The 15,280-nt window shown below is 47.0% G+C and overlaps 1 protein-coding gene across 1 annotated transcript in view; it reads left to right on the top strand.

The window, feature by feature from the left end:
* The window catches only part of C6PH9orf40 (chromosome 6p C9orf40 homolog), a 71,848-nt gene extending 69,229 nt beyond the window's left edge, over positions 1–2,619 (top strand). The window contains exon 2 of the mRNA XM_069625829.1: positions 1,689–2,619. Within this exon, the coding sequence (XP_069481930.1) occupies positions 1,689–1,847 (159 nt within the window). The 3' untranslated portion in view covers positions 1,848–2,619. The remainder of the gene's footprint in view (positions 1–1,688) is intronic.
* Positions 2,620–15,280: the final 12,661 nt, after the last annotated feature.

The following is a 15,280-nucleotide window of genomic DNA, read 5'->3' as shown; positions in this document are numbered from 1 at the left end:
GCTGACTAATCATTTGTATTGGGTGCTAGTATTCCTCTCGAGACTTGGTTGCAATGTCCCTCATGGGCTTTCTGCATCTTTGATCAATACTTGGTACTCAAAATTATTCCCTCCTATCAAACATAACATGTCAACATGTCTTACCAATGCCTTTCGTTCTTTGCAATTGCTTCTTGCTGTGGCATCCTTGATCCTGAGCCAAGCAAAATACCCTCTGTTCTTAAACGAATCTGTATCCTAGTGCCAGTCAGCTCTGCATCCTTGGTCTCTCTCCTCGAGATTTCTTTCTTACTGTTCTACAGTGTTACAAAGGAGTGTGGGAGCCCCGCTACTATGAATGAACATGGGTGAAATGGTTCACCCGAAGTAACCCAGGGTAATTGACGTGGATCCACTTGCTCACTGCGCTTAGAGAGGCTCAGCTTAACCTCACTGATGAGGCCCGACTAACACGTGTCTGGGGTTGTTTATGCTAATCTTGTTCAGAGTGTATTTGCCTAGCATTTCGGTGCTGGACTGCCCGTGTGACTGGGACAAAGATTGATCTGCAAATGGATATTTCTACTCTGAAGAGTGCAGGGAGATAAAACGTGGTCGTGAGTAGAAGAAATTCCATAGAACAGGATAGTAGAGGGGCTCCCACACTCCTTTGTACTATTATGCAATGCCGACTTCAATTTCTCAACATGGCTGCTTTACTCGTGTTATGGTTCCTACTTTAGCAAGCTTCTACGTTGTCTAGTCTATCTTGTTTCTGTGTAGAATCTAGTGCATCTTTTGTTACTCATCTTCAGTGTATGTTTTTCTTCACTAGTCGCTTATGTTTACTTTGTCATTTTAGTCACATCTTCATTCTTTAGAAATACGTACATCAAGTTTAGTGCATATACTTGTCTTCTCTTCATGACCCCACTTCACACCTGTCAGACTTTGTCTGCAGACTCGTGTCTACCGTATCAGTTCGGGGATACATTCAATACGGTTTTCTGAGGACCTAATGTCTCTCATACCTTCAATGTGGTACCAGGCGTCAAACCGTGCTGGATCGGGTGTTAAGGCCATTAGCATCCCAAGGTTACCAAAGCTGAAACCTGAGGTGCTAAAAGGTTTTCATTCCTACAACTGGACATGCTTGGCATCCTTTACCAACATGACCACCAAGGAAAGACCAGCGTACGGAGCCCCTCTTTTCTTTCCATGGCAGCCGTTCTGAATAGAGAGAAGCTGCGGCGACGAGTGCCACCACAATAAGATAAGTTTGGGGATGGGATTCAAATGGGTGTGGGTGGAAGATGGCAGTGGGTTTGGCGGGAGGGGTTTACACTGGCAGTTCAAGCCTAGCCACCTGATCGCTGGCTTCCTCCTGCCGGGTGCTAAAAAAAGTCGGGTATGTTCTATTTCTGGTGTTAAATGCAAATTGGAAAGCTATAAATCTTTTTCTTTATTAAAAAAAAGAGTTGGTCAACATGACACATACATTTGTTCAATAAACTTTATTGATACTTTTGATGTTTGATTCAGCAGTTGGCCCAAAAGAAAATGAGACCTTCGAGCAATTATTTTGATGGTGCTTAAATAATGTGGCTGTATTTCTTAATGGGGTTTTACATAATTTTTCGTTCATGTTCAAAAGTGTGATTTGATAAACATCAATTCAATAAACTTCATTTTTATTTTGTTTTTGGCAGGATGGAGAAGAATGTTGGCAGTACAATTCATTTCATTACTGGAGAGTCCCATTGCCCAATATCGATTTCTCAGATATTCTTCAACTAGATGTGGACAATTTAAGAGCAGAATTTGCAAATACTGGTGCTGAAGGAACTGTGGTGGAAATGGAAAGTTAACTCGGTTCTATCTAGCTAAGACTATGAAGTACGCAGTCTTCAAAAGTATATTCGGATGTGTGAGAGAAGAGGCTATTCTTTTGCTCGTCCATCAGAGCAGAAATCCCCATTTATGCCTCAAAAGAAATATACATTTACACACTGTTTTTCTGTACTTTGCTATTTGTAAATTGCTGAAAATGTTGATAAGCAATACCAAGTGTTGGACGAGGCGTTTTAGCCTTGACACTGTACGAAAAGCTGCTTAAAGATTTATTTTTCACTGTACAGAATTTTGTAATGGTTTATTATATTGTAGGTCTCTTTTTGACAATTAACACTTAGTTTCTGTATGTAAGCTTGAACGGACACTGGATTGTTTGTATTCCAAATATTGCTGTGGCATTACTTTTCTATACTGCCGATGCCATCAGAAACCTGTATACTCTTTTGAAGCTGCCTTTTCCTGCTAGATTGTTAAATCTTCATACAGCAAGATCGCATTTGTGATGCCATCTTTTTGAGATTGACTTCGGCCAATTCCTCTTAAAGAAATGCAATCAACTTCCAGTTATGCTAGTTCTCGGCATAGCAACTTTTGTCTGGAGTGAAACGCAACCATCCACTTTGGTTTTATCACAATTGTTGATTTTTGTAAGAATTTAAGTTTATTATAGCCATTGTTGACACTGTTACTGGTAGCATTATTTTGGAACCATAAACATTGAGTTACAGGCGTTAACTGCTGTTGCTATATGAAGTGAGCCAGGTCAATAAAAGAATTATTGTGCTATTTCATGTCTTCATTGTGCCAACCAAAACGGATTGCTGCATGTACTGTTGTCTAAATATGAGCATGGTTTGCTGTCTTGAAACGTGATATCAATGGAGGGAGGCTTTACAACTTATGCTTTTATGGGCTAAGTGAATCTTGTCTCTGAATGAACTTCAGAGAAATCTGCATAGAGTAATTTACCGCCATCTCGGTTAGTGCAATGGTAGCGTTGAGGAAATATTACTTAATGAACTTACATTTTATCCTTTCTTTTTTTAATTTGCCAAAAGAACAACTTCACTACTGCTAGGATGTCATTGATTTATCACGGCACACTTGGAGGATTTGACAGCACTCCCTCACCCACCTTTACAATCCCTCCATCTGTAGAGGGAAGGGCCCTGCTCCCTTCAAGAAAACTGTAGTCACCTTTAAATGGAACGGCAGTCCAGGGCTATTGGCAATGTTCCGTCCCAGCTCAAACCCAAAATGCTTATGCAAGTAGTCGCTGGCCAATTTCAGAATTGGAGCGACAGAAACGCACTCCTGATAGTTAGGCCTCTGCGAAGCACGGAAATGTCCAATAGTTCATAAGGGCTGCACTAATAAAAGCATTGGACCAGCTCCGATTTTTGACCCCTCGGCATAAATCGCTATTGAACACATCTTCAGTCAAGGCTTGGGCCTTGCTGGGACTGCTCCGAGCGAGCTCTTTAAAGACGGTTAAAGTCTGGTCTCTGTGGATTGAGGTACTTCAACCACAGCCTTATAAAAAGCCGCTGGCCTACCTTACCTGAATAGTTTCTTTCCATCTCCATGCTAACTTTTCTCAATGCCTGTTCCACCTGGAAAGGGATGGCTTCAACAAGCAGAATATGCCCCTTTGCCTTACCCAGATCCCAGACTAATCTGTACACCCACACCTCCATTTAAACTGTCTGCCTTGCATGGTTCCAACCCAATTCAAAACTGGATTCCTCTTTATTCATCAGATAAACTCCACAGTGAAAATGGCACGCTACCAACTCCACAGGTTATGGAGAATTCTTCCCGGCTCAGAGTTCTGACACAAAGTAATCCAGGCAGTAGTTCTGTCCCGCTTGGAAACTGCAATGGCCTCTGTGTAGGGATACCACAGGACAGCAAGAATGACCCTGGTCCTGTAAAGAAGAGCTTGCACCTCCCAAGGCCTTTAAAAACCTCCTAGTATTGATGTCAAGCGCCTCTGTGCAGTCACTTGAACCCACCTATATGACTAATTGCCTAGTATGCCCCCTTAAGAAACCTCTGAGCTCGTACACCATCCTTTTCCTGATGCCTAGATTCAAACCTAGTTGAAGAATCTGAAGTAGACTGCCCCAAGGCATGGAGGAACCTCCCCGCCACCCCACCAGTTAGCCTGCAGGCAGAACCTACTTAAGTAAAAACTTGTAAAACCATTCTAATCTAACGGCCTTAAGCACTTCATTTCCCTCTTCCTTCCCTGGACACGCGCATCCTCCTTGTCCTCTTGGGTAGCTCCCTCTGAAGCCCCTGTAGATCTGCCTTCCTGCTGCTGTATGCATGCTACCCTCAACCCTGTGCTCTGTTCTGCTAGGACCTTCCGTTTGTAGAGACTGTCCTCCATCCTTAGAATAGTCCTTCTAAACGTCCCCTGAGCACCTTCCTCATGGCTGCACTGCAATCTGCACTTTACTACCCTGGGGGCACATGTCAACACCGCTCTGTTCACACATTGTCTCCGAGAACGAAGACTACAGGGCGTGCACCCACTCCAGTGGCATGTTTTCATGTGTCTCTTGTTATGGAAGGTCCTGAAGAGGCTGCCCCCCCAGCATTGAGTACATTATAAGGATTCAGTTATGTGTAAAACTGGCACTCATTGCCAGTCATTGCCAGTCTAGCTGAGCATGGCACCAAGCTTGCCTTAAGGTGAGACCAAAGCATGCTATGTTTACCCCAGGGACTACTTGTAGGCAAGTGCTCTTTGAGGGCCTTGTGCCTTCTGCTGGGCGTACCCTTTCCCACCTTAACACGACTATTTCTGATGGCTCTTTGTGAAGTGAGGTGCAACAAGCACAGATTCTCTGTACATTTGTCATGTTTCCCGCATAATGGGTGTGGGTGAGGCGAAGGTGACCAAGTACTATAGGATTACTTTTTTTCCCGTGAACTGATGTTCTTAACGATTAAGTCTGTCCCACCTGAGTCAAAGAGCAGCTTCCACATTGTTTTTAAAAATCTGGGTCAATCTGCTAACTTAGTTTAAATGCGTGAAAGATTGGCGGCTCTAGACATCTGGGTTCATCGTTCTGCGGATTTGCTGTAATTTGTTTTTAACAGTATCCCTTTTTATGCACATGGCACCAATTTACAGGACCTCCTCGCACATAATGTACTCTCCATTTGCCCTGAGCACACCATGAAAGTTGCGAATTGGGGCTCAGCTACTGATAACCTGGGTGTTTGGGTGTCTTTCTCTCGTTGCAGCAATGCCAATGCTGTTAAAACACCTGGAGGTGAACTGCTTCTCTGCCAAATAACATTATTCTGTTCCCCATTGAACAGGCCTGCCTCTTACTTTCTATGGCTACAATCGCCTTGCTGGATGAGCTATTAAAAACAGTGGGCTGATCATATATTAGAGCAGAACCTGGCTCTGATTTCTATTGCAAAATCATCGTAGTAGTATTTGTAGATCACATTGTGCAAGCAGCTCCAGTTGGTGTCTGCCGGTGTCAGTCGAGGAATCGAGAAGCTTGCAGCTGTCTGGTGCAGTCGGGGGAGGGTAGGGAGGGGAGGGATTATCCGCAATCACTGCACCACTCTAAATTGACCCACCCGTCTAATTACTTTTCTTTGAACTGTATTACCTGGCCATCTCTAGGAAAGTTTGCTTTCCTTTGTGCGTTGCTGCTGTGTCTATAACTAGGCCTTTTCCCCGCGCTTTTTAGGAAAGTTGATCTGGTTTTGCAGTGTGGTACTTCAATGTCTGTCTGATTACGCTCTCGCTCACTCTTGTTCCATCCTCCTTGCACCCTCTGTTGCTTTGTCTTCCTTCCCACCCCCTAATCTCTAACTGCTACTCCTATCCCTCTCACTAAGTCAGGAAGGAAGAAGTTCAAGAGGGATATCCTGGTCTCTAACCCAGGCCTCCCTATCGCTGATACCTACATTGTTTCTTCCTCCAGAGATTCTCACTGACGTCCTGTCATGCCCTCTCCAAACCTGTGGACCCCTCATATGGTCTCTTCTTTGTCCTTGCTCCTCCTCTCCCGTTAATGGTGGCACCCTGTGGGAGGTCCTCTTGGCCTCCTTCCACTTCGCCAAGACTATCATTAATGTCTATCTGAATGGCACCGTCTTGGTCCAGGGCCCTCAGCCCATCGCCTCCTTATCAACTTCCTTCTTTCTCACACTACTCCTACCTCTGCCACCTCTTCTGCTCACTCTCTGGCCCCTTTACACCTTCCTCTGGCTGTACCTCAAGCCTGTACCCCACCCCGGAAGTGTTTCAAATGTGGCAACTTGCTCCATGTTGCTACTCTCACCCTGCTGTCAAACATTCCTGACATCTGCCACCTCCTCGAAGAACTTTACCTTGATGCCCTTGCTCCTACTGAGGGATGGTTCTCGGCCAGCCCTGTCATGAGTTTTGAGATACTCCTCCCTGATGTCTACAAGATCCTCAGAGCCCAACACCAACCGGCCTATAGGTGAAGTAGCTGTGATCTTTCCGGGGTGGGTCCCTGATGCTGTCATTCCTGCGCAGGCCTAGTACTACTTTGCAGGCTCTCCATCGCTCCTGGCCTCTGACTGTGGTCACCATTTACAGGCCACATGGTCAGGTTGCCCTCTTCCTCTGAGTGGGCTGACCTCTCCTTCCCTCTGCCTCTCAACTTCTCGGAGACCTCAACTTCCACCAGGATGCTTCTAATCACTCCTCCGTCTCCATAACCTCTGTGACACTCACGCGCTCTCCCTCTCCATTCTACCCTCTGGTCTGACACACTGTGCAGGACACACCTTGGATGTTCTCATCTCCTCAGGCATCCCTCTCTCACCACTCCTCTCGGACTGACCACTTTCCTTTCACCTGAAACTGTCTTGTCAACCAAAGCCCACTCCAGCACTGCCACCTAAACCTTCTCGGTTGTTCGGCCCATGAAGTGTGTGTCAGCGGAGGCCTTTGCCTCTACTCTCTCTGCTCCTCATGGCTGACTCACACTCTGACACAGCCCTCTCTAACCTGCATCTTTCTAAACAGTCTGAACATCCTTGCCCCGGCATGAGAATCTGGCTGAAGCCTATTTCGAAGTGCAACTCTGTTTGGCTTCGGGCGCATCCTCTGACAAACTAACCTGCTAAGACAGTACGGGCTCTGGCCTGTCCAAAAAGAGAGTGCTCTGTCCTGTCCAAAAAGAGAGTTTGCATCCAAGCCTGTGTCTCTGCGGCCTCTAACACTGCTGAACTCTTTCAAATCTGCAAGGAGCTGGCCAATCCTTCTACAATCTCAACCTCTCCTGTTCCCTAACAGGCCCTCTGTATGGCTCTGGCTTCTCACTTAACCACAAACTCAGGATCGCCTGTCCTTGCTCTCCTCTTCCTCTATTGGCTACCTCTCCCTCTCCACCCCCTTTCTCCCTGACACCCGATGAAGTTTCTAGGCAAGTCTGATCTATGAAAGTGTCAAACGGGTGCTCCCCTGCTGCTCCAGAAACATCAAGGACCACATTGACACCCTCTTTCCAGCCTTGGATGATTACAATCCCTCTTTGGCCACTGGCTTCCCCCCTCACTCCCCCCCTTCAAAAAAGCTATCTGCCGAGCCAACCTATCCTGTAAACTATCGCATGCCTTTCCTGGGCAATCTTCGGGAAAAGCAGGCCTCCCTCCAGCTTACTGCCCACACAAAACCTGTTGGTTGTCTCCATGACCATCAGTCTGGCTGCAGAGCTGCTAGAGGCATGGAACTGCTCCTGAACACCCTTTAAGATCTGCTCTCTAATCTTGATTCCAGCCTTTCTTCTGTCGTCCTCCTTAAGTCTGCCTTTGATAAGGCCAATCATGCCATTGTGATCAATCGACTCTGAGAACCTGGGCATCATGAATCAGGAGTGGATGACATCCTACCTCCTGGACTGACCCTCCCAGGTCCAACTTGGGTCATTTATCTCCACATGTGGTGTTCCCCAGGGCTGTTTCACCCTAGCTCTTCAATATCTACTTCGCCCCCTTGATATCTACCTTCTCCTGTAACTTTGTGTTATGCAGATGACACTCTGCTCTCTTTCGGGCTTCCTTCAGCCTCCTCTCTTTCCGGTCTATCTGCGTTTCAGGGTTGGTGCGCCTCCTACGATCTCTGCCTTCATGCCAGTAAGACTGAGATCCTTCTCATTGGAACCCCTGCTTCTGCTTTCCCCCTCTTACTCTGCCACCCTCCTTGGGCCGTCTTCCTGTGAGACATAAAACCTTGGTGTCCTCTTTGACTCCACTCTCTCTCTCCTCACATCACGGACCTTGCCAAGTAGGCCCACTACCCTCTTACTTTTCTCACCCCCCCCAACCACCTAACAACCACCACCCTCCCAAGCTGACTTGTCTCCAGCCCTGGTTCTCTCTAGGCTGAAATACTGCAACAGCCTCTTTCTCAATCTGCCTTGCTCTACTCTCTGCAACTTATCCAGAACAGGACTCTGACTTATCCTTGGCCTCAAGCCCAGGGACTGTATCTCTCCAGCCCTGAAGTCTCTGCACTGGCTCCCGGTGGCTGCAAGTTCAAGACCCTCGGCATCGACCACAAGGCTTTCTGTGGCTGGTGCCCGCACTACACCCAACTCATTCAAAATGCCTTCCTTCTCGAGCCAGTCGCTCAGCCCCCCCACCTCTCTGAGGGTTAGGCGCTTCTCCAGGCAGAGAGGGGGGTGGGTAGATCTCTCTTCTCTGCAGGGGCATCCCTGCCCTTCTCGAATTGGACTTTCTCCTCCCCAACACCCCCCCCCCCCCCACGCAGACCTACCTGTCTGCTGCACCGACTGGTTGCTTGGTACCCTGAGTCTCACTTGGTACCAGGCTCCTCCATGATCTGTTGCCCCTGCACTGCCTCTTGGCCTACCGCACACTTGGGGGCTGTAACTGTAACCTGTACAGTACCCTGCCTCAATGCACTTACCCAGTGCCGCCCTCCCGTGACTGCACTTACTCAGAGCAAGGCTGCCCTGATGGCACACCCCCCCCCACACCCACCCCTTGCACTCTGCGTTGTCACACTAACATGATCTAAATGACAAAAGGCCTAGTAAGATTGTTTGTCTTGTGCCCCCCATCTAATCTCCCTTGCCTTTCACGCCTGTAAATACTTGTGTACAGGTGTGATATAAATGACTAGCATAACTATTGCACCACCTTCACAATGTCCACATTAGTCCTAGATTCTGCAAAATGGCAAATCTGAGAACAAGTAAAAAGGAGGGGAGAGTGGGCACTACTTTACAAAACTCTGTATTTGAAGACCCCCTTCTAGTTATTTGGTGCCAGCCATTAAACCACCCAGCCACATGGATGATAGCGGACACCAAAAACAACGGAGACCAGTATCTTCAGAAATGGCTGCAACTTGGGGAATGCTGCAGAATCTTGATTGCTCATATGCAAAAGTAAGTAACTGGTTTAAATAATCCAATTATGTGGTTCTAAAACGCCCATAGGGCAACTGGGAAGGAACACGGGATTGAAAACCATGAATATAGTGGAAGATGAAGACAAACCTACTATGCCATGTGAGTATTCAGAACATGTAAGTGCAGTGAGAAGAGTGGGAGTGAGGTAGGTGCTGGAATGTCTGTGCTCATGAGTGAGCTGCAGATGAAGTGCATAGTATGGTAAGTGCTATGTGGCCTACAGGTGCATAGTGCAATCCTACAGGACGAAGGCCAGTGGGTGCCGGGGAAAGTGCTGCGATGTAGGCAAAGGCTGGGGTGATTGGGTGTGAGAGACCAGGACCCCGAATGACACATAAGGGCCCTGATCACCAATCACAGCAACTGAGATTAGCAGGGGGGGGCGCGAAGGGAAGGAGGCGGTGAAGATGAAATTCTTAAGAAGCTTCTGGAATTTGAGGAAGCCCTGCCCAGGAGGAAGGGGGAGGCTGTAAGAGGGAGCCAGCTGAAGATAGTCGGCCTCTGGCCCTATGTTTCGCGAAACGCTTTACACAACAGAGTTGGTGCCCAAGGACCGTAGAGGTTTAGAGGGAGAGTATTTAGTAAGCACTGGTTCCAGATAGCTGTCTCCCAGAGAGCCTTGTGTACGATGCAGAGGGATTTGAATTTAATCTGTGCAGTAACCAGGAGCCAGTGAAGTGTTCTTTTTTTTTATTTATTTTTTTAATTTATATAGGGCTGGAGAGATGTGGTTTGTGGAATTAAGGCCAAGGATAAATCACTGCCCTGCTCTGGATTAGCTGGAGAAGTCGTAGAGTGGAGGAAGGTAGATTTTTGAGGAGGCTATTGCAATAGTCCAGTCTAGAGAGAACCAGTACTCGGGTAACATTGAGCTTCTGGGGAAAGTGAGAATTTCTTCGAGAAGGAAGAGTTGAAAGTGGCACTTCTTGGCAATGTCCATGTGAGGGAGGAAGTGGAGAGGAGTCGAAGATGACTCCAAGGTTTCTGGCTTCAGATGAAGGAGCACATGGAGAGCCCATAGAGGATGGCCAGAGTGAGTTGGGGCGTGGGGGGAGCAGAGGTCCCAATTGGAATTATTTCCGTCATGCTGGCATTGAGGCAGAGATCGTTGGAAGTGCACCAGGACTGGATGGCAGATGGGCATTCGGGGATGATGGGAGATGCAAAAGGGTCAGTAGGAAGTTTGAAAAAAGAGTTGTCATCTGCGTAACACTGGAAGTTGGAGGAAACCGAGGGTCAGCTGTGCAACAAATGTTGAAGAGCCAGGGGGAGAGGTTTGATCCCTGGTGGAACCCCACTGGTAGAGAAGGAAGTAGGTGAGAAGGTGCCCAAAATGACTTGGGATGAATGGTCATTTAGGAAGGTCAGCCAGTGCAGTGCACGCTCTGAGATACCCAGGGTACCATGGAGCCGTTTTAAGAGTATAGAATGCTTGACCGTGTCGAAGGCAGAGGAGAGATCGAGTAGGATGAGGACAGCTGGAGAGTTAAGAGTCCAGAGTTGTGAGCAGTTTTTCCACTGGTGTTCAGAAGAGCAGTTTCCTTGCTTCTGGATGCTCTGAATCTAGATTGATGGTCGTGGAGACCACCAACAAGTTCAGTGTGTTAAGTTGTGGAAAGACCAGCTTCTCCAGCAGTTTCCCAAGGAAGAGGGTGACGGAAATGGGGTGGTAGTTGGTTGGACAGGTAGGGTCTGCTGAAGGTTCTGTCAGAAGGGGGGGGGGTGTTTGAGAGAGGGAGCGAGGGGAAAGATCCAGTGACAAGAGTGGTTGCAGAGATCAGCGAGTACAGATGCAAGAGAGCCAATGTTGTCTGTGATGGCTCTGGAGGAGCAAGGTGAAACCTGTTTGCAAGAGACCTTCATGGAGTGGACCACTCTGGTGACTTCTTCAGGGGAGGACGGCAAAGAGGAAGGAGGGTGAGAAGCCATAGCAGGCAAGGGAGTGAGGGGCGGATTTGGTGGGAGGGTAGCAAGGGTGCTCAGGATTTCCAGAGCTTTAGTGATGAAGTGTGGGCAGTGCGTTGCAGAGGGCCTGGGACGAAAGAGGGGAGGAGACAGCGGAAGGGTTGGCTAGTTCCCTTCAGATTTTAAAGAGTTCAGCTAGGTTGTTGGTTGCACCTGATACCTGTGCCTGGATGTGGGCCCTTTTCTTGCCACAGATGGAGAGTCTGTATTACCTTTGGAGCATGCAGTAGGCCAGTTTGTCAGAGGGTGAGCCTGAGGTTTGTCACTTCCGTTCCGCAGCTCTGCACTTGGGTTTCAGGGCTACAAGTTCAGGGTCGTTCCAGGTGTTAATTTTGGAGGCGGGTTTCAGGTCGATCCTCATTACTGGGGCAAGATTGTCAAGGGTATTCAGGGCTTGCTAAATTCACTCGCCCACTCGAGCTATTTTTAGGTGGGGCGTGTAGCATTTACAACCTGCTCGACCTTGTTGGCGAGCTTTCCCTGAGCATGATCGTTTCCCTTTTTAAAATGCCCACTAGATGTAAGCAGACAGACTGGATCGACATAAGAAGACAATGCAAAACAGTGGCCATTACAAAATCTGATTAGGTAGACCCCAAATCTTTATTTGCGAAGTGACTTGTGGGATTTAAAAAAAAAATACTCTAAACGGAGTGCTTTCAGCGCTGAACGGAGTCGAATGCCGGCTAAGCAATGGATCAAAGCCAGCTGAGCACTATTGACCTTTTTGCCTTGTGATTGTTTTCAGGTGAGGGAGAGGAGTTAAGTGGGAGGGGTCAGGTATTTAGGGGGCCACTGAATGTGCAATTATGTTTTTGGAGTTGATTAAAGTATTTTCTGACTCGGGTGAAATGGCCTTGAAGCTCAGATGTATTTAAGAAACTTGTTACCTTTTATGAACTTCTTTCACAGAAAACTAGAAGGTCTCATACGTGGATTTGCTCCTTAAGAGCATAACGCGCCCATGCTGCACTTATCACTTTCACAGAATACAGGTATTGCCCAAGTGTTAGCAAAGCATCTTCACTTGGTACATTGCAGACAACTTCTTTTTTAGTTCCCCTGTCCTTGCTTGGACGCCAGCTTCCCATGCTCGCTGGATCCTCCTGCTCTCCCTCTCTAGTCCCAGTTATGCTCTGCTCTCCTATGCCTGTGTTCTCAATCTCTTACCTCTCTTTCTGTCTATCCTTTACGCCATCTCCCTCCTGTCAGGCTCGCTCTTTCCCCTTTGTAACTTCACACCTCTATGTCCTTTTTCTCTCATGCCCCTTCACCCTTAGGTAGCACGACATGACCGAGGGGATAGCGTTAGATAGGATTGTCTCCACTTATTCTATGCTTCCTTTCCCTCTCCATCCACTTTCCCTTTGTCCACATCATTTCTCATCTCCCTTGGTTCACTCCTTCGGTACCTACCTCCCCTCATCACCTTTCCGTCAATCCACGGTCCTTGTTCTCTGTCCCATCTCTCCTCTGTTTCACTTTAATGTGCCTCTGCACAAAGATATCTCTATGCACTTATCGATATGGACTGGCAGCATAGCTAATATCAGTTCAGCCTTGAACATTGCATGCCGTGATAAATTCACAGTGATGCAAACTACCAGACCTTACAGGTATTGCTACACACTGAGACCTTCTGCAAACCTGTAGTTTAGAGGTTAGCTGCTGCTGCACACTGGCAGTCATATGTTATTGCCCCTTAATTAACTAGTAGCCCTTACAATGGAACCCGCCACAAGCAGGTAGCTGAGGATATTAACGTTGGTGAACTGTCTGCCAAGGGCATATGCAGCTCTTATAAACTGATGGATGTGTCCAATAGCAGTCCCTAAAACGATGGCAAGTCATTAGAATACCATGCAACCTGGCAACTATCTACCTTTGCACCTGTAAAATGGCAGCTCTGCAAATTGACTGTCCAAATTAAGTGCTAACCCTGCACATTGGGCATCCACATTAACAGACCATGCAAGCTGGTATTTGTGTACATTAGTAGTTCTGCAAGTTCAAAGCCCCTGCAAGCGGTCAACGATACACATAAGCAACCCCTGCATGCTGCCATTTCTGTTCCTAAGAACACGTTCTGGGACATAATCGAGATGCAAGAAAACCAAGCTGTGTCAGAAAACTGCAATTAAATAGTACTACTTGAGTTTGATTTTACTTTCTCTGGCTGTGTAAATTCTTCTAAACTTAAATGGAACATTTACCTCGCTGCATAGGTTTCTTTACACACCAAGCAGGTTTCTAATCAAAAAGAAAATTGTCGTGTACATTATTCCTAGGTCAAGTAGATCAATTAAGTTACTAGACATGCAGGTATAGTAGATTTGTAATAATTTTTCTAAGCCTGCTGTTGGTAATCTCTGAATGACAGTTGCTAAGAGCAGAATCAGTGGTAGTCTAGGGAGTGAGGGGGGGGGGGGTTTGCAAAGGCAGCAGCTGACACTTGTTTGATCGGGCGGGTGTTCAAGAATGAAGTTGCCAGGGCTTTTGGAGTTTTGGTCAGAGGGCCAAGGGGACCCAGGTGAGAGGAGAGCATGGTCTGACCAAGAGAGTGGCGTGACCAGAGGAGGTGGGGGGGGAGAGGGAGGTCAGAATGGATGAGGGCATCCAGAGTGGGTTGGGCCAGAAGGGAGACTGGAGAGGAATGGGGAAGTGCAGAGGTCATTGAAGATGGTGGATGCTGTGACAGGGGAGTCCAATTGTTGAAATCGCCCATGCGGAGGAGATTGGAGGTGGTTTAGAGTACGGAGAAACAGAAATCGGCCCACTCAGGAAAAGGGTTGTAGCAATGGTCAGAGATGGGCAGGGAGAGTATGTGAAAGGGAGGAGTCCATAGATCTGGACAAGGGACAGATAAAAGGATGTCTGTGAAGACCTCTCTGGATGTTGCAATGACATAGGTGTCAGCGATGGGTAGGCCAGGGTTGGCTTTTTTTTTCCCTCCAGACTTTGTAAGAGAGGGAGGCTAGGTGATAGTGTAGTAATTGGAGAAGATGAGAGAGATGGTGAGTGCCATGAGGCTGGCAAAGGATAGTTGAAGGAAAAAGGAGAGGCTGCACTGCAAGTTCTGGCCCAGCTCACAAGCCGGTCTAGTTGGTTACACGAGGGGCACACGTTGCAATGCAATCTGAGGTGCAGGATGTAAAAAAAAAATAAACAAAAAACAAAAAAAGCACACCACCTAAGTTTGAAAGTCAAAAACTGGGCACAAAATGCAATGCACAGTATTGGGTGCAAGATGTTAAAATCACAACACCTAAGTTTGAAAATCAAAAATAGTGGCTGCTGTACTTAGAGATCACCCGAATATAAAAAGATTATCATGCTGGGGGTTGCAACAAAAATTGTGGCTATTTGCAGATTACTTGCTACTAGAACTCAGGGAATTAGATCAGTCTTTGCCTACTCTCGTGGACATTTTGGCATTGTTTCACAAGTCCTCCGGATACAAAATAAATTGGACAAAATCGCAAGTGTTACCCCTGGTACCGTGCTGTAGTAAACATTTCATAACCGATCTGGGGTTTAGATGGTGCCCTGATAAAATGAAGTATCTGGGGATCTGTATTACTCCAAAAGTCAATGATCTGGTGAAGATAAACATGGATGAGGTCTGTTCAAACTTTAAAAATGGTTTGGAACGCTGGGGCCTTTTAAATCTTTCATTATGGGGTAAGGTTAACACTTTAAAAATGGTGTCGACCCCTAAGATCAACTTTGTCTTCAGCATGACTCCGCTAAATATCGATAACAAATTTTGGAATGAGTTGGATAGGCTTATCCAAGGCTTTTTGTGGGATGGGAAACCCCCTAGATTGAAGTTGTGGAAGTTGCAATTACCTTTGGATAAAGGTGGAATGGGGGTGCCGAACTTTAAGGCGTATCATCTTGCCTACATGTGTGACTATTTGCTTAAATTCCTAACGCCGTCACCTGATGAGTGGGTTGTGGCAGAGACAAGCTATAATGGTCCTCTAACACCAAGGGCGATGTTGACTAGAGAGTCTAGAACGAAATGTGTGAAA

The sequence above is a fragment of the Ambystoma mexicanum genome, chromosome 6p (genome assembly GCF_040938575.1).
Source record: "Ambystoma mexicanum isolate Mex_15411 chromosome 6p, UKY_AmexF1_1, whole genome shotgun sequence".
Classification (NCBI taxonomy): Eukaryota; Metazoa; Chordata; class Amphibia; order Caudata; family Ambystomatidae; genus Ambystoma; species Ambystoma mexicanum.
The sequence above is the reverse complement of the archived record's forward strand: the minus strand, read 5'-3'. Positions and strand labels throughout refer to the sequence as shown.